At 46.9% G+C, this 22,947-nt stretch overlaps 1 protein-coding gene across 2 annotated transcripts in view; it reads right to left on the bottom strand.

The window, feature by feature from the left end:
- DOCK1 (dedicator of cytokinesis 1) overlaps positions 1-22,947 on the bottom strand; it is a 550,965-nt gene that overhangs the window by 79,019 nt on the left and 448,999 nt on the right. For both annotated transcript variants that reach the window (XM_054503625.2, XM_054503626.2), the window contains exons 32-33: positions 19,918-19,976; positions 12,503-12,651 (exon numbers count right to left, since the gene is read on the bottom strand). In XM_054503625.2, the coding sequence (XP_054359600.1) occupies positions 12,503-12,651; positions 19,918-19,976 (208 nt within the window). The remainder of the gene's footprint in view (positions 1-12,502; positions 12,652-19,917; positions 19,977-22,947) is intronic.

Genomic DNA, 22,947 nt, shown 5'->3' with positions numbered 1-22,947 from the left:
AATTATGTCTCAGATCCATGCTTTCAGAAAAACTCTAAATTCTGGGGGGTGGAAATCTCTAAAATGTCTTCAAGTGTCTGATCAGGCTGAAAAAAACCTCGATAACAATGGACACGTTTTCCCCATCCTCACTGCCCAGTTCCCCATCTCTGGCAGAGTTCAGAGCCATCTCAGTACTGGGACTCCGGCCTGGTGACCAGCCATGCTGCAGGGGGCCCTGAGGTTACCATCAACTTGTGCCAGTAGCAAGGAGGGGCTGTGAGATTGTTCATTCCCGTAAAGATGAGACATGCACACTCTAAACTGAAGGAAGACGGACAAAGGAAGAATTGAAGAAAGCTGAATCCAGGGTTCAGAAAGCAAGTACGCCATGGGCATGTATGCAAGGCTCTCCAGGATCTCTCTAAAGCCATGTTCAATCACCTACTTTCTCAGGCAACAATTCTCAAGCCGCCCGTTGTTATTAGGATCCCAGTGGAATTTAAGCTGAGTGAGAGGAAGAATTTTTTTTTGGTCATTGCTCTAGCCAGCCCCAAAACCTCAAACAGTGCCTTTGATGCTCTAATGGAATGAATGTGCTGTGTGCACATAAACTACTGAATACAGTCGGTCTTAGACCAACTTAGATTGGATTAAAGTGCTTAGAGTGGATAAAGCTGGAGAGGGCTTAATATGTCAGCAAAGGAGTGGTCTAGAGGGTTGATAAATCACAACCTGCATTCTTGGCCAAGCCAAGTCCAGTCGTGAAAACAGCTCATCCAGAGTGCCTGTGACAGACACTGTGGGCGCTGGAGACTTGGGGATGCCCCTGCAGGAGCAGCTGACTGTGGCCCCCTGAGAAGCAATTAGCAAGGAGCCGTGAAACCCAAGGAGGGGCCTCAAAATGGGCACAGACGCCCTGCCTGTCCTCGATCAGTACACACTGCCCAAAGCCACAGCTACAGATGAAACAAAGGCTTTCAGGGCTGGAGAGAAGTATTGATTCTTGCCTGACATCAAGGACTCAGCAACATCCCCAGAACCCGGACCTTTATTTTCTTCTTGATCTTCTCCATAGTCTCCTCCCCCAAATAAACACTTCTTTTTGATTCTGTCTGGCCTAAGAAGTTCAAGGATTTTAGCAGCATAGACAGATGGTTCTATTGAAGAAGGAGGAATGAACTGCTTTAGATGTTTTTCTCTTGAAATCTCACATTAACAATTTTTACTGTAAAATAACAACCTTTTGATACTAACCACTACTATCCTGCCCTTTACAGAAAAGAATTCTGCAAAAGGTAGTACTTTTTGGAATCACATACAAGGGAGATCACTTGGTGGTAGCCCAGAAGTTGGCATTTCAAGGCAGTCCCATCTCCCAGATGGTGCCATGATCCAGACAGACTTCAAAGATTAAATGTTTGATGAGGGCTGATGCTTCAGGACCAATAACAGAGACACAAAATTAAGTTAAATTTAATCAAAACATGATTCAATTTCATGTATGTTTAATGAGTACAGACAACAAGAAAGGTACAGAGAATGCAGAGAAATGTGCCTTCTCCTGACATGGGCAGACACACAGGCATTTAAAACGCTCATCAATGGTCAAGCTGAAGGGATCTGAACGCGGAGTGTAGGTTATGAAAACGGCTTGTTTTCTCTGCTTCCATGTAAACCTAGCTGTCACAAACACAGGCAATGAGGAAGCTACAGCTACCTAGGTATGCTGCTGATCAAATTTTGACTGATGAACTTAATGATTTCCAAAAAAGGTGGATGAGTGGTAAGTAAACCACAACACAGCTGATTCGAATTTTACTAACCCTAGTCCAAACTAAGTAATTTACACAAACACCTGGCCACCCTAATCTGTTTATTAGCAAGGATTCAATACCAGAGATCTACAGCTAGCCTCTAATTCCAGGATCCTCGTTAATTTTTACAGAATACACTCGAATTGATTCGCTAGTGTGCTGTGAACTGTTACTATAATCAGAATTAAATGATCCTGTCCCACTAAATTGGAGACAGTACATTGGCTGATAGAGCAGAGCTGGTTTTATAAAAATCATGCTTATTATCTTCCTCATAAATGCACATTGTCTGGTGATTTGCAACAAGGTTCTCTATGGCTGGGATAAAATTAGCAAGGGTTTACTGTGTTGCTCAAAAGGTGGCAGAGGCTCACTCACGTAATAAGCAAAACCATTATATTTTCTTCTCTTTTCTGAATCACTAATATTGCTCCAAAAATATTCACAGGGTGTCCAACTGAAAATACTGAACAGAGAGTCTCTAAGTGTCTGATACCAGCAGCCCTCTGAGAACATGACACAAGAGAACACTTATGAATAGAAGGCCTTTCAGAAAGTTGCTGTTAAATTGAACCAGATGGAGTCAGGGGGCTGTGCTCGAAGCGATATTGATGTCTTGTTAATTCAATTAACTTAAAAAGGAAACACTGCTTTTGCCACTCACTGCCACAGTTAACCATGGGCTATTGGCAGCTATTTGAAAGATCATGGAGAGAAGGATCCCAGTAGTAGCTAATCCAAAAGCCAATTATATTTGGTTTGGAATGCATAATTTTTGTTTTGGGTGAGATTTACTCTTCTTACTCTAATGCATCTATAATTTTATACATCTATAATGTATAAAATCAGCCTGCACTTGCCAGACATCCAGGACCATGCTTTATACACCAGAAGAGCTCTACGGTTCTGTGGGAGCGCAGCAGGAGGCTGGGACAGGGTGGAAAGGTTTGCACAGACCACTCACCACCTTGACGGAGGGCTCCGAGGTTATCAAGAGCTGGGTGAAATCTGAAATCTATGGACATGGCCTGCCAAGTACATTAGCTGAAGGGCTTATTTGACCCTTTACAAATAAACCTTAGTACAATGCTGCTCTTTGCCCAGAGTGCTCTAGTTTCTCCTGTATCTAAAGAAAAAATGCTCAGAAGATACTGCAGGCAGAGGGCACCAAGGAATCAGACTCTCTCTGCCCTCTCTCCCTGGGACGGGGCCAATCTGATGAAACTGCACAACCACACCTTACCCCCTAAGCATGTGCAGGAGGAGGTGGGTGGGAGAAAGTTGCTGGACTGTATCCGGGTGGAAAACATGGTTAAGAAGATGAAACCCGCAAGGTTCAGCAGACAGAAGCGTGACACCGCACAGCCCTTGGGGCTCCAGGCACCCATGCTGACATCCTACAAGTGACTGGTCCCTCCCGATCCATCACTCAGCCTTGAGTGCCTGTGCTCAGACACATTCATATCTTTATGTACAGGGCATTCCTCTTGCCTAACTGCTCTGGAAACTTAATTACACACTAATTAATCGGTGGCACTTCATCCCACATTCAAAAACCTCCACATCCTCCTACCTCTGTCAAGCAAGGGGCTTGCTGACCTTGGAGCTCCTGTGAACACTCATGAGCCTGGAGGACCCAGAGCCACTCACTTGGAGCAGCCTGGCTGGGGAGCTGTCCATCGCAGGCCACGACACCTTGCTGATGCCTGAGACAGGTGCAGCGGCTCCTTATGTCTACATGACAGATTAAAGAGTGACTTTAGGGCTGCATGCAATTCCAGAGGACTCTGGGAACATGGCCTCAAAATTAGTCCTGTTTAATCTGGTTAAAGGGGATTATGGAAGAATCTCTTTGCTGGAGGGCTTTTAAGAATGAAATTCAATATAATCACAGCTCCTGGAGTCAAGGATCTTGGTTTCCATGGCCTCTCAGACCATCTTTGGGTCTGGATTCAATGAAACAGAAGCCTCTTGTGCCATATTTCCTCTTTAGGCAAGAATTATTTTGACATTGAAAGCAAAAATAAACAAACCAACACATAAAATCCTAATGAATTAAAGAATACACAAGATAGAATTGCTACCAAACTCATTCACATTCATATTACAGTGGAAAATACGTTGGCCTTTCCACTAAGTGGCAGAAGCCGCTGACATTCACCCGGCCATTCAATTACTGGCTTCCGGTTACCAGCATGCGCAGCGTGAAGAGATTATTCAAACAGGAGCTCGGCAACACTGATGACACAAAGATTACTCATGTTCTAATACTGTTACAACTAAATGGGAATTTCTGGAAGTTGTGCAGCATTTTACTGAGCCTCACAAAGATGACAGAAAATAGCTCCATGATTGAAAATATTATTTTTGCTGGGCAGCTTTTTCCATTCCATTTTTATTAATGGTCTATGGCTCATATGGTCATTTGCTGCAATTCTCAGCTGTTAGTTCTGTATTTTCCAAAGGCATAACAAATGGAATTCTTTAAAAAGATGCCAGGAGGGAATTTAAAAGTATGCTTTTTATTATGAAGCAAAATCCAGTATGAGGGTGAGACTCGGAGTGTGGTCCTCGGGAGGGCAGGGTTCTTGGTGAGACACGGAGAGTCAGCTTAAGGCCAGGAGAGGGCTCATCTCCCGTGACCAAGGGCAGGCTCGTCCAGGTGGATGGGATAAGGGGCGCGAAGACCCCAGTGCCTCTCCACATCTCCCCTGCCAGCTTATCAGTCCCGAAATCTTCCCAAGTAGGACCTCTCCTTTCAAACAAATGGAGATTCCTAGAGTCCTGAGCTTAGGGGTAAGCATGCTACTCTCTGGATTGGGGTGGGGACAGGGCGAGGGGGTGGGATGAACACAGCTGTGGTGGTGTCTTGAGGAGTTGCCCAGCTGTAAGGAAAGGTGGCAGAGAATGTGCCCTTAGGCGCCAGGACAGGAAGCAGCAGCGGGGGGGGGATGATTTAGGAGAATGGCTGGGGCATCCGGGTCATAAAAGATTCATAGAAAGTGCTGGAAGAGCCAGGATGACCACAGGCAGCTGGAGCACTCGAGACAAAAGAGGCAGAAGAGATGAGAAATGGGTTTTTGTTGAGGAGCTGCAGTGAGTGCCTTAGGTCAGCCTGACAGAGCTGGCTCTGGGGAGGTGGTGATGAAGCTCTGCCAAGGCCTCCAGACGGAAGGTCTCTGATGCTAATGGAACTTCCCCTGTGAAGGGCCATGTTCTGGCAAGAGCTTGGCCAGACAGATGCCTATGAGATAGGAGGCCCCAGATGTCCACAGTGGCCTTGAGTATGGACAGGGCAGGGAAGTAGCACAAGAGTGCCCAGTGATGGAGGGGGTGGCTGATGACAGTGGCCACAGGGCTGGGGGCCACCCCAGGGGCATGGCTACAGTGGGCATCCACTGGGGCTTCCCACATGTATCCCCACCTCCCCCGGCTTGGAGTATCCACACTGCAAGCACTAGGAGGAAAAGAAACCCCATAGGCAGCAGCCGCCTGGCCGTACACAAACAGGGATGGGATGGGAGAGAGGTGTGAGATTGCAAGAGCGTCATGCAGCGTCCAGTCGCTGCGAACGCCCTCCTGTCAATGGACTGGAGCTCTATGGCTGTGGACCCAGCCCACAGTGAAGCATATGACTTTGAAGGTAGGAGGGATTTCTAAAAAGAATTCAAGGCCACTGTGCACATCCAGGGCCTCCCATCTCACAGGCTTCTGTCTGGCCCAGCTCCTGCAGAGTACGACCCTTCACAGCGGGCTTCCACTAGCATCAGGGACCTTCAGCCTGGAGCCTTCTGTGGAGCTTCATCGCCACCTCCCCAGAGCGAGTGCTGTCAAGCTGACCTAAGGCACTCACTGCAGCCCTGGACAGCGAGTCCCAGGCCACAAGGAGGACATGGCCCATGAAAGGATAACTCCATGCCACCCCATCCCACCACCAAGAGAGCCCATTCAACACATGGACCCTGGAGAAGCAGGATAAGGGCAAGGCTGAGCCTATTCCGAAGGAACATTTGTGCTCTTTCTTGCACAAGTGGAGACAGGAAAGCAGTAGGCTCCTGGGGAGGTGTAAGGGAAAGAACGTTCTAATGAAATGCCCGCCACTGCGGCTGAAGAGCACGAGCACAAGAGCAGAAACTCTGGGCAACGTTAGAGAAGCCAATTTGTAACACATGCTTTTAAAATTCCAGTAATGGTTTGGTGCAGTTTAATCCGGAGTAAAATAGCAGGTTTTTCTTCTGAATCCAGCAGGTCTCCTCTCTCCTCCAACTGTAACAGTAAAATACAACCTGGACATATGTATTATTTCATATTTCATAAACAGTAGCATATTAACAGCTCCACTCCAAAAGACATAGCAACCTTTAAAACATAAGCTCTATCATGGGTTCAAAACACTAAAGTGTCGTAAAAACAAACCCCCCTAATGTCTTCCACCCACTCCAGTAGGGTCTGCACATCTGCTATAAAAGCTATAAAAAAAACTTAAGCCCCTGCTGATGTGACTAATAAGGTGAGGTAACTGGGCTTGTGGCAGAGGAGTTACGCAGCAGCCGACCATCCCCATCCCAGAAGCTCGTGGATGGAGAAGCAGGTGGGGCCAGCCCTGCACCAATGTGCCACACACATGCCCACTCTACACATTCGCCCACATCACCGACAATAGGGGCCATCCCTTGTGCTTTAGGAAGACCAGCTGAGAGGGACGGGTGGAACTGGGGCAGAAAGGACTTAGAAAATGTAGATAGAGCGAGTTAAGAGATAAATACTGTGGCCCAGGAATAATCCTGGACTAGGGCAATGGTGATTGCGCAGAGGACGGAGGCTGCAGACGAGACAGAGGGAGGACTGATGAAGCTTCACAACCGACTGCCACGGAGGCCAGTGGAGCAAGCAAAGGCCAGCCCAGTGTGACCCACAGCCAGAAAACCCAGTGACAAGGAGACCGGCAGAAAAGGGGATGATGCTGCAGGCTTGGGGAATTCCAGCTGGGAAGCTGAGGTGGGCACATCAAACAGAAGAAAACTGATCTTTTCCCAATCACAGAAGCAGATTAACATACAAGAGGGATTTTTTTAAAACAAGGGTTAGTTTTTATGCCTTCATTTTAAAGATCTTTAATGTACGCTATCCCTTGTCTGCAGAGGTGCAAGCAGATGACAACATAGATAAACAGGTGACTCTGAACCAACCACGCTCAGCCTGACCGTGGGTCCTTCTTGTGGATGAATCTGTGTCTTCAGGCTTATGCTTGGATTTACATACATCCAAGCACGGCTTGTTTCATGCTAGTGAAATAGTTTGTTGTTTATGAGATGGAACTGAATGTGCCAATTACTTCATGGTATTACTCAAAAACAGTTTGGTTTTCTGGAAAGATGTTTCCTGACGCTGGGTCGATGTTGAAGCCCCAATGGGGAGACAGTGTTTAAAATGGCAGCACAAATTCTGGCTCTCATTAACTTCGGACCGTTTCCTAGCAAACCTGGGGCCCCTGCAAATTGGAGAAAATGAAGCACTTCCTCAGAAGATTGTTGTAAGATTTTTTAAACCTACCACAAGGCAGCCATGAGACAAAAGAATGTAAGGGAAAAGGGGAACAATTCAGAAACCAAACTCTCATTCATCTTTATTCTAACTGCCCTTGACCTTATTTTGACCCAAAGACTGCTTAAAAAAATGACAAATAGAATGATGTTTTAAACACTTTTGATCTCAGTTTTCAGTGCTAGTGACATTTATCTATATAAATACACTTTCCCCCTCAGCCTGATTCTTTAATAGCAATTTTTCACAAAGTCCTTCTTTGGGCTAGATTTATATAAAATTCAAAAAGTCAGATGAATTTTCTGCCTAAGAAAAAGCATTTAAATTATAATTCATAGTTTCAATGAATGGGCAGTGAAATTGGGGCCATGATATAGTGCCAGCAGCAATGGAGATGGGGCAAATCTTATCGTATTAACATCAAACCATTTGGCAATAATTCCAAAAGTTACAAAAATATTTGAAATCAGTAACTACATTTATAAGAATGTATACTGGGAAAATTTTCAAAATAAATTCAAGCTATATGCATGAATGTGTTCACTGCACAGTTATTCACAGCAGTGAAAATCTGCAAACAACCTACATGCCCATTTATAGGTGATAGATAAGAAAGTGATAGTTAATTTTACGCCATCATTAATATCATGGTTGCTATGTTGTAATTAAGGGAAAGCTCTTTGATATATTGTCAAACAGAAAGAACATTAATAAAAAAAACCTAGGTATAGTATTTACAATGTTGTATTAGTACAGTCTTTATACAAAGACTTTGTATATACATAGACTGACAGTGAGCCAGAGAAACAAAAACAGCTGTTCTTTCAAAAATGAATTATCTTTAATATTATTAAAAATAAATACAGGGAGACCTTCTGCTATCATGGGAAAAAAGAGAATACATGGGAAAAAATAAATACAGGGAGACCTTCTGCTATCATGGGAAGGAAAGAAGGAAGGGAGGAAAGGAGGAAGAAAGGGAGGGAGGGAGGAAGGAAGAAGGGGGGAGGTATTAACACCACTCATCCCAGTCCAACTGACATTACACTGGGGAAGTTAAACTAAAGCCCTCTCTACTGTCCACGGTTGGAATAATGTGAAAATAACAGTCACCAGTCACCTTATAAAAAACTGCCTAGGGCTGGGTGTGCTCACGCCTGTAATCACAGCACCTTGGGAGGCTGAGGCAGGTGGATCATGAGGTCAAGAGATCAAGATCATCTTGGCCAACATGGTGAAACCCCGTCTCTACTAAAAATACAAAAATTAGCCAGGCGTGGTGGCACGCACCTGTAATCCCAGCTACTCGGAGGCTGAAGCAGGAGAATTGCTTGAACCTGGGATGTGGAGGCTGTAGTGAGCTGAGATCACGTCACTGCATTCCAGCCTGGCAACAGAGTGAGACTCCGTCTCAAAAAAATAAAAAAAATAAAAAAACTGCCTAGTGGAGCAAAGTGCAAGAAACAAATAATGATATCCTAGCCAGGTGTTAGGCTCCTCTGCAATGGGTTTTGAAACACAGTTGTGGGCGTGTGGAGGTTAAAGGAAACGAATCCAGCAGTCAGACTCTGTTCATCTCCTGTGCGTTCCTCCCCGGCTTCGGGAGCGACCCGGATGAAATGGCCATGCCCAGGTTTGTATGCAGTGTTGGGCCCCATGGTCCTACAGACACTGGGGGCTCACCCTGTACGTTGCCCCCTGCACTCCACAAACACCCAGACCAAGGGAGGTTCTGGCCTTGAGAGAAGAGCAGCATCCACAGCCACCTTTTATGGTGCCAGACACCGTGCTAGGGATTGTACAGGTCTGATTTTATTTCATTCTCACGACATGCCTTTCTGGTAGATTCTATTTCATGCCAGTGTTACAAGCTTGAACTGGAGACTTAAAAGATGTTGAGTGATTTGCTGAGGACCCAGATAATACCTGGCTAAGCCTGTGAATCTCCGTCTCCCTGCCCTCAGTATCTAAACTCAACTCACAGTGTGGAGACCGTTTTGGTTTCGTATCTCTCTTTTCTGTTCTAGGAAACAGCAAAATCATTCTTCATGGATACTGCCTTCATGTGATATGATGAAGACAACCAATGAAAATCTATAAACTACTCAAAGCTCCCTTAAATGATAAATTGCAGAGGCGGGTAAGGATAATATACCCTTTAATATTAGATCTCACCAACATTAAGCTATCTTGATTGATGAAGTTTTGATTTCCTTTCATTATAGGAATTTTTCTCCAAATTCCTGTAAAATATATGTAAAATGCTTAGTATGTTGACTTACTTGAATTGCTATAATAATTTTTAATATTTATTTATTTATTTAGAGACAGGGTCTGGCTCTGTCACCTAGGCGGGAGTGCAGTGGTGTGATCACAGCTCACTGCAGCCTTGACTTCCCTGACCACAGGCGTGCACCATCATGCCTAGCTAATTTTTGTATTTTTTGTAGAGATGGAGTCTCACCATGTTTCCCAGGCTGGTCTCGAACTCCTGAGCTCAAGTGATCTGCCTGCCTTGGCCTCTCAAAGTGCTAGGATTACAGGCATGGGCCACCACATCCAGTCCAGTATAATAACTTTTAAAAGGTATCTTTCAATTCAGAGGACTCCCTAGCACTTGGGCTTCTCCCAGGTCTCCTGCAAAGCACCATGGCCAAACCATTAGTACACTAAGGAGAAAGTCACAGCATGTGCACGTGTGTGTGTGTATGTGTATGTGTGCACATATGTGTATATGTGGGGATGTACGTGTGTGTGTGGGATGTGCGTGTGTGTGTGGGGATGTGCATGTGTATGTGTGTGGGGGGGATGCGCATGTGTATGTGTGTGGGGATGTACATGTGTGTATATGCGTGTGTGGGGATGTGCATGTGTATGTATGTGTGGGATGTGCATGTGTGTGTGTGTGTGGGATGTGCATGTGTGGGAGTGTGTGGGATGTGCATGTGTGTGTGGGATGTGCGTGTGTGTGTGGGATGTGCATGTGTGTGTGTGGGGGATGTGCATGTGTGTGTGTATGGGGGAATGTGCATGTGTACGTGTGTGTGTGTGGGGACGTGCATGTGTATGTGTGTGTGTGGGGATGTGTATGTGTATGTGTGTGGGGATGTGTATGTGTATGTATGTGGGATGTGCATGTGTATGTGCGTTTGTGGGGATGTGTATATGTGTGTGTGGGTGTGGGGATGTACATGTGTATCTGTGTGTGTGGGGATGTGTGTGTGTGGGGGGGAGGTGCATGTGTGTGTGTGTGTGGGGATGTGCATGTATATGTGTGTGTGGGGATGTGCATGTGTATGTGTGTGTGTGGGGATGTGTATGTGTATGTGTGTGGGGATGTGTATGTGTATGTATGTGGGATGTGCATGTGTATGTGCGTTTGTGGGGATGTGTATATGTGTGTGTGGGTGTGGGGATGTACATGTGTATCTGTGTGTGTGGGGATGTGTGTGTGTGGGGGGGAGGTGCGTGTGTGTGTGTGTGGGGATGTGCATGTATATGTGTGTGTGGGGATGTGCATGTGTATGTGTGTGTGTGGGGATGTGTATGTGTATGTGTGTGGGATGTGCATGTGTATGTGTGTGTGTGGGGATGTGTATGTGTGTGTGGGTGTGGGGATGTACATGTGTATCTGTGTGTGTGGGGATGTGTGTGTGTGTGTGTGGATGTGCATGTGTATGTGTGTGGGGATGTGCATGTGTATGTGTGTGTGTGGGGATGTGTATGTGTGTGTGTGGGGATGTGTGTGTGTGTGGGGGGATGTGTATGTGTTTGTGTGTGTGGGGGATGTGCATGTGTACGTGTGTGTGTGTGGGGATGTGCATGTGTGTGTGTGGGGATGTGCATGTGTGTGTGGGGATGTGCATGTGTGTGTGGGGATGTGCATGTGTGTGTGGGGATGTACATGTGTATGTGTGTGTTTGGGGGTGTGTGTGTGTAGGGATGTGTATGTGTGTGTGTGGGATGTGCATGTGTGTGTGGGGATATGCATGTGTGTGTGGGATGTGCATGTGTGTGTATGTGTGTGTGGGATGTACATGCGTATGTGTTTGTAGGGATGTGTATGTGTGTGTGTGTGGGATGTGCATGTATGTGTGTGTAGGGGGTGTGCATGTGTGTGTATGTGTGTGTGGGATGTACATGTGTATGTGTGTGTGTAGGGATGTGTATGTGTGTGGGATGTGCATGTGTGTGTGTGGGGGGATGTGCATGTGTATGTGTATGTGTGTGTGGGATGTACATGTGTATGTGTGTGTGGGGATGTGCATGTGTGTGGGGGGGATGTGTATGTGTGTGTGGGATGTGCATGTGTGTGTGTGTTGGATGTGCATGTGTATGTGTGTGGGATGTGCGTGTGTGTGTGTTGGATGTGCATGTGTATGTGTGTGTGGGGGGATGTGCATGTGTGTGTGTATGGGATGTGCATGTGTATGTGTGTGTGTATGTGTGTGGGATGTGCATGTGTGTGTGTGGGGGGGGATGTGCATGTGTATGTGTGTGTGGAGGGATGTGCATGTGTATGTGTGTGTGTGGGGTTGTGCACGTGTATGTGTGGGTGTGGGTGCCAATCCAAGAATACATAAACACTATACTTATTTTCTTGGGATCCAGAAGGAGATTTTGTTACTTCTTGAGCATAAGTTATGCAACAGAGTTTGTCCCTCATGCTGTTTGTCACAGTTTGTTTTGAGCACTTTACATACACTTTCTTAGATAATTTTCATCAGTTCCATTGCATAGGCAAAAGAACATGACACACACTTAAGAGAATAAAGCAAAGACTTTAGCTTTCAAAATACCATAATTCTGCAATAAGCAGCCGGTCTGAGAGAATGTAACACATGACATTTGATTAAACACTCTACAAGAGCATGTACCAAGAAGTGGGAGCGAGAGACTTTTATTCAGGGTTGAATGTGTAAGTAAACCCAGATTAAAAGAAGTAAGAGCTAAAAATTGAGAATAATCCTCCCGAAAATTGAGTGCAAGGGATGATAAGCTTCTTCAGTAAGGAAAATCACAGGCTTTTTCTCTCTCTCAAGCTGTAGGAAAATGTGTTTTCCACATTGGCACCTCTAACTCCAGAATTGTCTACAAGTTTCTTTCAAGGTTTTCAGGTTCGTCTCCTTCATGTCCCCCGGCCACTCGCTGCACATCCTTACCATTTGGAAGCTTCGGGTCGAATGGAATTCACACTGCATCATATCAAAGAAGATGGGGATGGTGGCTTTGCGCAGCTCCGTCTCGGGAATTAATGTCATTTCTAATATTGGGCCCACCATTTCTGGAATGAACTTTATCTTGTGTTGACCTTGGAATAAAGAGATACAATATTCAGAAATAAAGAAAAATAGAATTCTAAAATGGGCTTAAATGGATAAAACAACACAACACAGATCACAGTGACTTTGAGCAGCAGGATCCTGAAAATGTGCATCAATTTCTCGTCTGCAGATGATGATTTTGAACTTTCCCAGCCATTAGTATAAGAAGTGGCCTGTATTCCACGTTATAAGTGAAGTTATTCAAAGATCCGCGGAGTATAAGCCTGTAATCATGACTTCTCTGTCAGAGAAGATAAACACTGTTTTACAAGTAGCCAATTCCATCACACGGATTCAGAACACATGCAGCTAATTCCCAATTCTGAATAGAGCAGGGGCTGCGAGTGGGGAGTCTCAGCCTCTAACTCTGTGCACAGTGACAGGAACAGGAGCCGACAAATGAGAGAGAGCAGATAGTCTCTTGGGTCCTTTTTATCTCCCACATCTTATGAAGATGAGTTTACCATTTGACACCTCTGTAAATAATGCAGGGTGATTTCTGCAACATTCCAAATGACTCCAATCAAAGTAAATCAAGGCGCTGGCATCTGAGGCTGAAACCCTAAAAACAACAGTGATTCTACCTTTTCGAGCTATTGTTTGACAGGAAAATGCTTATTTAAATAACTACTTTAGGCTGGGTGTGGTGGCTCACGCCTGTAATCCCAGCACTTTGGGAGGCCAAGGCGGGCGGATCACGAGGTCAGGAGATCGAGACCATCCTGGCTAACACGGTGAGACACCGTCTCTATTAAAAATACAAAAAATCAGCTGGGCGTGGTAGCGGGCGCCTGTAGTTCCAGCTACTTGGGAGGCTGAGGCAGGAGAATGGCGTGAACCTGGGAGGAAGAGGTTGCAGTGAGCCAAGATCATGCCACTGCACTCCAGCCTGGGCGACAGAGAAAGACTCTGTCTCAAAAAAAAAGAACTACTTTATTAATCTCATCTCACCTATCTTGTTCCAGATATGATTTTTAAAGAACTCAGAAAAATGTTTCTCAAAAGTTTTTCAAATGTGAATAATAATGAATATGATCATATTAGTTAGCATTTACAGTTTACATGACAAGCTCAAGATAAAGCATCATCTCACTGAATTTTCACGGTAACTTTGCCAGATGGGTACCTTCTTAACCTGTTAAAAAGACGAGGAAAGTGGGCTGTACCCAAAGCTGTTCTGTGAGCTGTTCAGAGAAGTGGAGAAGCAGGATTTGAACCTGGGTCTGAGACTACGAAGGCTCAGCTGTGACCCTCATTTTACAAATTCCTTCTCTGTTTGCTTGTCTCAGGATCTTTGCATGGCACTCGGACCCTACCCGCCTCTCTGAAAGAGAAATTGTTTGAGCTGTCCACTCCCTTATTTGTCCTCCCTAATTGCAAAATGAACACAGAGGTCAGTGATCTGTCATTTTCTGTCATTTTATCCCCCACTGTTGACCTGGACCTCTGTCACTGACTTAGAAAGATGCTAGCCCAGGATCACCATCAGGAAATCTGGCGACTGGGCAGAGCAGCCGGCAGCTGAGCCTGATGTGGTGGCCAGCCCCTCCCTCCTGCTAGTTGTGGGTTGGCTGCCATTGTGCCCACCCCAGCCGGGGACCCCATATCCTGTGGGTGCGTGGCTGCTGTACTCCTGAGGATCAGGGTGAGCTCATAAGGAGCTTGAAGTGAACCAGGCAAGTTCAGAGACATGGCAGAGGGAGGAAGCCACAGCAACTGCCAAGCTTCTTTCACTGCCTAGACATTGCACCTCTGGAATGAAGCTCCTGGAAGACTCCTTTCTAAAAATGGGGCTGCGAACCTTAGTTAAGGTGTCATAATGAAACTCAGAGGCAGGTCCTGTCAAAAAGGTGGTCTCTTAAAAGCTGACCCTCTTTTCTTTCAGAAATCTTGATTTTGTTTTCATTTCACCCCACTGCAACTAAAACCATTTCATTTCCAACATATAACAGAAGAATGCCCAAGAAATTAAATGTTTGAATAAATTATTTGCAATATTTTGTTAACACCAGCAATGTATCCCGAATTCATCGATCTTATTAATATTTTTACACAATCAGGAAACTAAATTCTTTAGTTTTCTTTGCAACTCAGCGAATATACATTTCTGTAAAGAGAATCATTAAACAAATGTGGCTACTATAACTCTACTTAAGAAAATACGTAATCCTCATAATTAGACTGAATTACTTTTTAATGGGTGGACATACACACAAAATGTAATTAACATCTTATTTTTAACTTTTACTAAATAATTAATATTTTGACTAAGGCTATCATTGTGTGATTCTCATCACTTTCCCAAATGCTTAATGTTTCTGAAAGGCCTGTAACTGCTGCAAAGCATTCTCTTGAAAATGCTATTAGATTCCATCTCTCAGGTGACACTTTCCTTGTATTATGCCTAAAAAATGTCACAGCCAATGTTTCAGAAAACAGATGACGGTGACAGCGAGTTGTTCATCAACCACAATTTCAGTGTCATAAAAGTTCTGTCTGTCACCAACAGGTTTTATTGTTCCAAGCTGGGAAAAACATAGAAAGCGTAACAAGTGGTTGTAGAAGCAGGGATTGGAAAAAGAAGCTACCAAAACGACAGTAGCTTAACCTTTTATTATCACCCTCCTTATTAGTACAGAAGACACACTGGCCTGGAGCTGGTACTGGGTTCTATGGATAGTGACAGCCCTGGGGACTGACTCTTTGTAAACCAGTGGTCCCCAGCGTGAGCAGGAGTGGGTGAGGAATGTTCTCTGGTAGCCACCTTTTTTTTTTTTTTTTGACATTTGCATTATGGATTTCCCCTGGAGCATATCTCGCTCAAATTTAAGGATGAGCTCAGGTTTGGAACCAATGAGGATCAAGGTGACTCCTGCAGTGTAGACTTAAAGAAAAAGAGGACACACTTTTGAGCCAAAGGAAGGTGATGAGGAGAATATTTTACTTCCAGTCCTTGCCGGTCTCACAGCCCATCTAGAGTCTATTTTAGTTACAGAACGTGGAGCTCTTTCCCCTGGGAACAACATCTTGTTTTCTCACGAAGCCAGGGCCTCCCCAGTCAGAAGCCTCCCTGTGGGTGTTTAAATTATCTCTTTGCAATCACTGGTGTTCAAAAATCTGGACATTAAACATAGACTTATCCCAGAAAAATCTCTATACACAAGAGCAGGCAGAGCAAAAGGTTCTACCACCCGGCCAAACCCATTAGGCCACAGTGTATATGGGTTTTAATGAAAAGCACACAATTTGCCCAGTCGCCACTAAACACCCATGAAGGGAATCCCTGCATGAAAAATATCCCAAACCCAACGCGGCGGATAAAGATCTTGCTCCAAGCACATTCGTTCTGGCTGGCTCGGGTCTAGTGCTCGCTCCAGTGTGCTGGATGTAATAAACAAAATGTAAATTGAGGCGGCACAGGCAAGGAGATCAGGTGCTCCAGCGGGCTGCCACACAGAGTGCGCTTTGATAAATAACTCAGGAGCTGGGTAAATAAGCACATTTTCCCCCCTTTTTTCTTTTGAGAGAGAGCCTGCTTTTGATTTCCCCTTTTAGACTCAAAATATGACAGGTTTGGGAGGGAAAGAAACACATCACTCTGTCTCATGGGGCAGTGCCATGTTTGCCCTTGCATTAAACTGAGCAAAACAGACCCCAGATCCTTGCTCTGAGGCTGGGCAAGAAGAGGCAAGAGCTGAGATGCTCCTCTCTATGGGCCATGTATACTATTGGAAAGACTCAAGGAGGAGGCTCATGGAGCATTCAGCTGAAGGTCTGCTCAAGCGACAGTTTATTAATTGTAAGCAGATAAATAGATCTGATTTCCATTTCTATTTTCTTGGCAGAGTCGGTGCTATCATCCTGCCAATATGTTCCCAAACCTGCACCATTTATAAAAAGTAAAAAAAAAAAAAAAAAAACAAACAAAAAAACTATGTAGAAAGTAGGTTGTATACATCCTGGGAAACTGAGATGTGCTGTCATAAATTTGGAGCATGACAGCCTTGGCAAACACACTCAGGCACCTGGCACCATGGCAGGAAGGAGGCCACCCTGTGGCGCTATCCTTACCCATCCTGAGGGGCTGCTTGGGGAGGATCCTGTGGGCTTGGGGAGGGGCTTGGGGAGGATCCTGTGGGCTGCAGGTGCTTTTAAGATCATCTCCCTCACTTTGAAAAATAACTTATTTTACCAGCAAGGAACCCAACTCTGGTGGCTAACTGTTATTTCTTGTTGTTTCCAAGTCCCTGACCCTAATTGGCTTTGGTTTACTTTTGACCTCTTGGCCACTTCTCAGGCCACAGTCAATGTTCCTGGCTAAAAAGCTGCAAAACACACATCTCATGCATTAATCACCATATTCAAATCAGCCACTGACAGGAGGGAAGGGGGGGAACTTGCTCTCTTCACTGCAACCTTTTCCAAATCAGAAGTCTCCTGTCGCTTGACTTGGCCTATCTGGAGCATGACAGATAACATCAAGAGAACCAAGTGCTTTGTGTCAGACCCAAGTGTATCCTCAGAAGGCCAGGCCTGCCCAAGCACTTGGAGGGGGCACGCGGAGAAACTCGGCCTTTCTGGGCCCGCCTTTCCTTCCTTCATTGTTGTCATGGCACATAGCACAAATTGAAATGGAGCCACTTTCAATGGTGATCAATCTCAGGGACTACAGAAGTGACATTAAATATACTTGAAAACAAAAACAAAAACAACCCCAAATCAGAAAACTAGAAAGGCAGGAGCACCCATCAGTCAGGGTGACCTCTGGCCAGCTGTGGCTCGAGCTGAGTTTTAGAGGCTCCCTCGGTGCTAGGCAATGACCTTGGCACATGGAGAGCAGTGGAGGATCCTGGGGGTGCTCAGGGGCCAGGGTGAGTCAAATGGTGGCTGCAGCTGTGTACGGGGAGAAGGAAGCATTTCAGTATGTAATGACCCATCAGATCCTCCGCTAGGGTGGTGTCTCTAATTACCAGAAATGATGTGAAATGTTATCGAGCCATTCCAGAATGAGAACCTTCATTTGAAAGTATATGTGTAAGTGTCCTCTTGGGGGAAATACACAACTCCCTGTCTATACTTTAGAGTTGAAATGGAACAACAAACAAGAAAATGGACTCACTCTTTTAGGAGGGGCCAGGGTAAAAGATGGCCTCAGAGACAGCCTGTGTCCAGAGAAGAGGGCTGGGGTCTGCTCTGAGAGCCCGACTGTGGCAGATGGAGCTCATATCAACTCCTTCATGAACGTTGGTGCCTATAAAAGTCCTGGACTCCCTGAGTTCCAACAGAGAACAGCCCCCCTCCATGCCATTGCTGTGAAAGCCCCCTCCCCCGTCTCCTGCCTCTCTCTCTCTCATCGGACCACACTGGGTCCCTGCCAGGCATGGGGCCTGCTGTCTGGCCTGACAGAGCAAATGACAGATGCATCTGTCAGAGCAGGATTTTAACAGAGAACACAGAGAGATCAATTAGAATGAATCATGGATGGTCCTCCTCCCTGTTCTAAAAGCCTTAGCATGTTATTACTGAGATCATCGTATATATATGTCATAGAATTATTGAGTTTTGGGATTGGAAGGCTTTTGAAAAATTCAGTCCAACCACTTTCTCTAACAGCCCAGAAAGACTGAACCATGTGAATTAGGCCTGACGGGGAAGCAGGAGTAGGAGAGGATGAAAACTTCAAGGTGGGACTTATCATCTCTCTTGACTCTGAGCCCAGAGCCCCTACTTTCCTCCCTGGGATGGCAGGAAGGCCAAGGACAGGATGGTGCCCGGTAGGTATCATGTTGCAGAGATCAGCAGGCCCTTTGACAGCTGAGACCCAGTACTCAGATTCTGGACATAGGAGCTACTGCAGCAAAATCATGTGCAGAGATCTAGCACAGAGCTTCCTCGAGGAGTCCTCCACTGACTCCAGGACTGACACCCAGAAAGGATGCAATGGTGCAGGTTCTCTTTGTACTGGGAGGGCACAGGCAGACAGGGCCACTCTGACCCGCTCTCCATCCCCACCCGGGAGCATCTGCTGTGGCTTTCCATTCCTGAGAACCTAACTGGGCCTCATGTCAAACCAAAGAATGGCAAGGAAGATGCAAAAGCAAACAGCGAGCTAGAAGTGAAGCGTGGCTCGCTGGGTTCTGCGTCTTTCTTGCCATGCTCTCCAGCCACCGCAGGGAGTCACAGCTGCTTGGGAAGTAAGCAGGCTGGGGTGCAGCTAAGTTGTCCCAACCCTGGTGCAACAAGTGAAACCCAAATGCAACGAGGCTAACAGAGTGATGCGGACAGACCCCTGCCTCCTTCTAATAGGAAAAGATTCTCTGAGGTAGAGGGGAGAGTGGAGGGTTTCTCGCAACAAGCCAATGCAGGCTTCTTGTGTCCATTGGAAGGAAGGAAGCAGAGGCCTGGAGATCCTGGGGCAGAAAAGCAACTGATGCTTTGCTCAGGACTGAAGCAACGCCACCAGCACCCCATGGCCTAGGACACCTCGGCACAAAGCAAGCCTGAGGGCTGAGGGCAGGAGCCAGGGAGAGCTTCATCTCAACGAGGAGTGAGGCCGGATTCCTAGAGGGTACTGTAAAGATTCTGGGAAGATACCAAGTTATTGTCAGTCACTGATTTCTTGAAGGGGCTTATCTATAAGAATTACATGTCACATTGGTTAAAATTTTAATAGAGAATTTATTCTTACTGTTCATGATAAAAGTAGTTGGAAAAAATTACTTAATTTACAAATAAACTCGTATTAATTTCATATACACATACAGACCCTTCACTGCTTTGAGTGCAGGAGCATGTTAGGCTGCCACCACCTGGTGGCAGCGTACCTAAATACAGGATCTGGTTTTGAGGAGGGGAATTAACCCTTTAGAAGGCAGAGTCTGTAAAACTGAATATGGTTAAGTGATGGCAAATGTCACAGCAGGATGAGCTTCCTATTTGATGTAGAAGGAACTGAGGCAACTGAGGGAGGGAGGCAACCAGGGAGGGAGGAGCTCCAAGCCACATGTCTACCCGACACAAGAGGGTGCTCTGCGGATTTTTCTTTTTGCCCCACCCATGAGATTTTCTTTCCTTGCCTTTGGTCTTCTATCTCTTAATTCCTGAAAACAGTTACTACAAAGAGTAGCAACTGCTGTCCGAGGAACAAAAGCCATTAGGATCTTCAGAAATCCCAACACTGATGAACACGGCCAGCGTCATGATCCACCAGGGATGCAAGATATTCACCATGCCCCCACATCCAGGCTACTCACCAAGGTTGTACCACATGTCTCTGATTTCAAAGCCAATCTGTCTCCTCATATCTCCGTACCTGGAAATCAGGGAAAAGAAAAACGCTGAATCACTCCAGAGAGCATTGGAAAATCAGACTGGAATTATTTTTAAGTGCAATTAAAGCCTTCTAGCACTGAGGCAAATAAATAGAGTGTCGAAGCTTCAACTTCTCTTGCCACCAAAAGGAATCAAAGTTGGAGGAATCTAGCTGGGGGAAATCTCACTTTCTCATCACTGAGGATTACACAACATCTTCCCCCCCGGTGGGAACATGGGGGAACTTGTGGAGAGTCATGAAAACATTTCCCTTTCTTCAATCTCTTGGCTCCTGGGCCCAAGGGGGAGCTTGGTTCCATGCATGTTGTTAGCGTCCAGGCACTGCAGACACCACAAAACATCCTACTGCACACAACAGGTTGCTTTCCAAAGTTAAAATTAAATCCGGAGTCAGGGCAGACCTCTTCCAAAGTTCTTGCATTCCTCTGTCATTTTAAATGCAAGGAAGGGCTTAACACCAAAAGATGCCAACAAATCTTCCACTGTTTTTGTTTATCAGGGAAAATAAATGCTAATTTTCCTCCCGATGGGTGCATAGAGGAGGTGTGTGTTTCATGAGTAAACAGAATTTGATGCTCCAGAAGATAAACCTTTATTAGTTTGTGAGCAATTTAACTTTTTCTTTTATTGCCTAAGGAAAAAGCTGATTATATTAAAAATAATAATTTGCAAAATTATCATACAGGATTACAGTTGAGCAGCTGTGTCATCGAGCCTGCTCTGCTCATCCTCGTGTCAGGAGATGTGAGAAGGAAAGCACTGATTACAGATGAGCTTGTGGTTCTTGAGGCGAAGATCCTGGCCGGCAAATCAACAACCACGGCCTGCTGCCACCTTATTAGAGAAGACTCTGGTGCCCTAAGCACCTGTCTGTCACTCACGGCGTGAGTGGGCTACAGCCAAGAGTGATCATCTCAACCACAGAAGATCAATCTCACCTGGCAGCTCTGCTGCAGTGCGTGGAAGGCCACGTGCCTTGGCCCACAGTGCTGGTGAAGAAAAGGAACTGGAGCCTAGGCCACTCCCTACCAGGACACGCTAGCTCTAAGCGCAGCCCTAACCCAGGTGAGCACTGATGCAGGCAGACTCGGCTAAGGAGGGGGCATCTCAGCTGGGGAGACGGCCCAGCATTGAGGCCACGGTAGGAGAGGCCCGTCCATGGTTGGGGAAAGCACACAGGCAGCAAAGCTACTGGACCTGGGTGGGTGGGAAAGAGGAAAGCGCTCTGGGTAACTCACGCCCCCAATTGCCCAGGAAACACACGACCTGAACACTGCTTTGAGGCTTGTAGTGCTGGCTCCCCCATTCCCATTTTGCTTCTGCACTAATGACAAAGGGATCCCAGCAGCTGCTGCGGCCAGGGCTGGGAAAGGATGCAGTTGGCTGCGGGGTGACCTGGCAGGCTGGCGTCCTTGCAGCATTTCCCAGGGGTGGGACACACAGAAAGCAAAACTGTGGTGAAACCCCGTTCTAATCTTTCCTCTGAGGTTGGTGAGGTTCTCGCTGTGCAGGTGGGCAAGCCCAGGAACATGGCATCAGAAAGAGGTGGCCCCCCTGAACGCAAACACCCCCTGCGCCCATGTCCCCCAGCGGAGGTGAAATGCTCACAGTGGGATCGGCCTAGCATATATTGACCCACTCAAGCTCTGCACATGCTTCTCACATCCCAGCTACACAGAGTTCTTCTCATTCTGGGATGATTCCCTCAAAATAGGAAGGCCCAGGCCAGGTGCGGTGGCTCACGCCTGTAATCCCAGCACCAAGGCAGGTGGATCACCTGAGGTCAGGAGGTCAAGACCAGCCTGGCCAACGTGGTGAAACCCCATCTCTACTAAAAATACAAAAATTAGCCGGGCGTGGTGGCACATGTCTGTAATCCCAGCTACTTGGGAGTCTGAGGCAGAAGAATTGCTTGAACCTGGGCGGTGGAGGTTGTAGCGAGCTGAGATCGCGCCACTGCACTCCAGCCTGGGCGACAGATCAAGACTCTGTCTCAAGAAAAAAAAAGGCCCAATGCTAGGCTGAACTTCATCAGTGTCTGTGCCTTGCTGGCCCCCGACTCAGTTACTTCTCTCAGGTCCCAGAATTATTAGAATGATAATGATCCCAGGGAAATCCTAAAGTTCAGACATCCTAAAGTACAGGAGACTCAGCTGCAGTGGATTTTCCACTTGTGGTTTGGGTAATTCAGGAGTGATTTCCAGAGCTGGCACCACAATCTGGATCTGGGAGGCCAGGTGCATCCGCTCCTCCCCATCCTCTTTGCCCCTCCCCACCCCTTCCCGCTCCTCCCCATCCTCTTTGCCCCTCCCCACCCCTTCCCGCTCCTCCCCATCCTCTTTGCCCCTCCCCACCCCTTCCCGCTCCTCCCCATCCTCTTTGCCCCTCCCCACCCCTTCCCGCTCCTCCCCATCCTCTTTGCCCCTCCCCACCCCTTCCCGCTCCTCCCCATCCTCTTTGCCCCTCCCCACCCCTTCCCGCTCCTCCCCATCCTCTTTGCCCCTCCCCACCCCTTCCCGCTCCTCCCCATCCTCTTTGCCCCTCCCCACCCCTTCCCGCTCCTCCCCATCCTCTTTGCCCCTCCCCACCCCTTCCCGCTCCTCCCCATCCTCTTTGCCCCTCCCCACCCCTTCCCGCTCCTCCCCACCCCTCCCCCATGCTCCCCACCCCTCCCCACTCCTCCCCATCCTCTTTGCCCCTCCCCACCCCTTCCCACTCCTCCCCACCCCTTCCCACTCCTCCCCACCCCTTCCCACTCTTCCCCACCCCTCCCCCATGCTCCCCACCCCTTCCTGCTCCTCCCCACCCCTCCTCCCCACCCCTCCCCACTCCTCCCCATCCCTTCCCGCTCCTCCCCATCCTCTTTGCCCCTCCCCACCCCTCCCCGCTCCTCCCCACCCCTCCCCGTTCCTCTTCACCCCTCCCCGATGCTCCCCACCCCTCCCCACTCT

The sequence above is a fragment of the Pongo pygmaeus genome, chromosome 8 (genome assembly GCF_028885625.2).
Source record: "Pongo pygmaeus isolate AG05252 chromosome 8, NHGRI_mPonPyg2-v2.0_pri, whole genome shotgun sequence".
Lineage (NCBI taxonomy): Eukaryota > Metazoa > Chordata > Mammalia > Primates > Hominidae > Pongo > Pongo pygmaeus.
The sequence above is the reverse complement of the archived record's forward strand: the minus strand, read 5'-3'. Positions and strand labels throughout refer to the sequence as shown.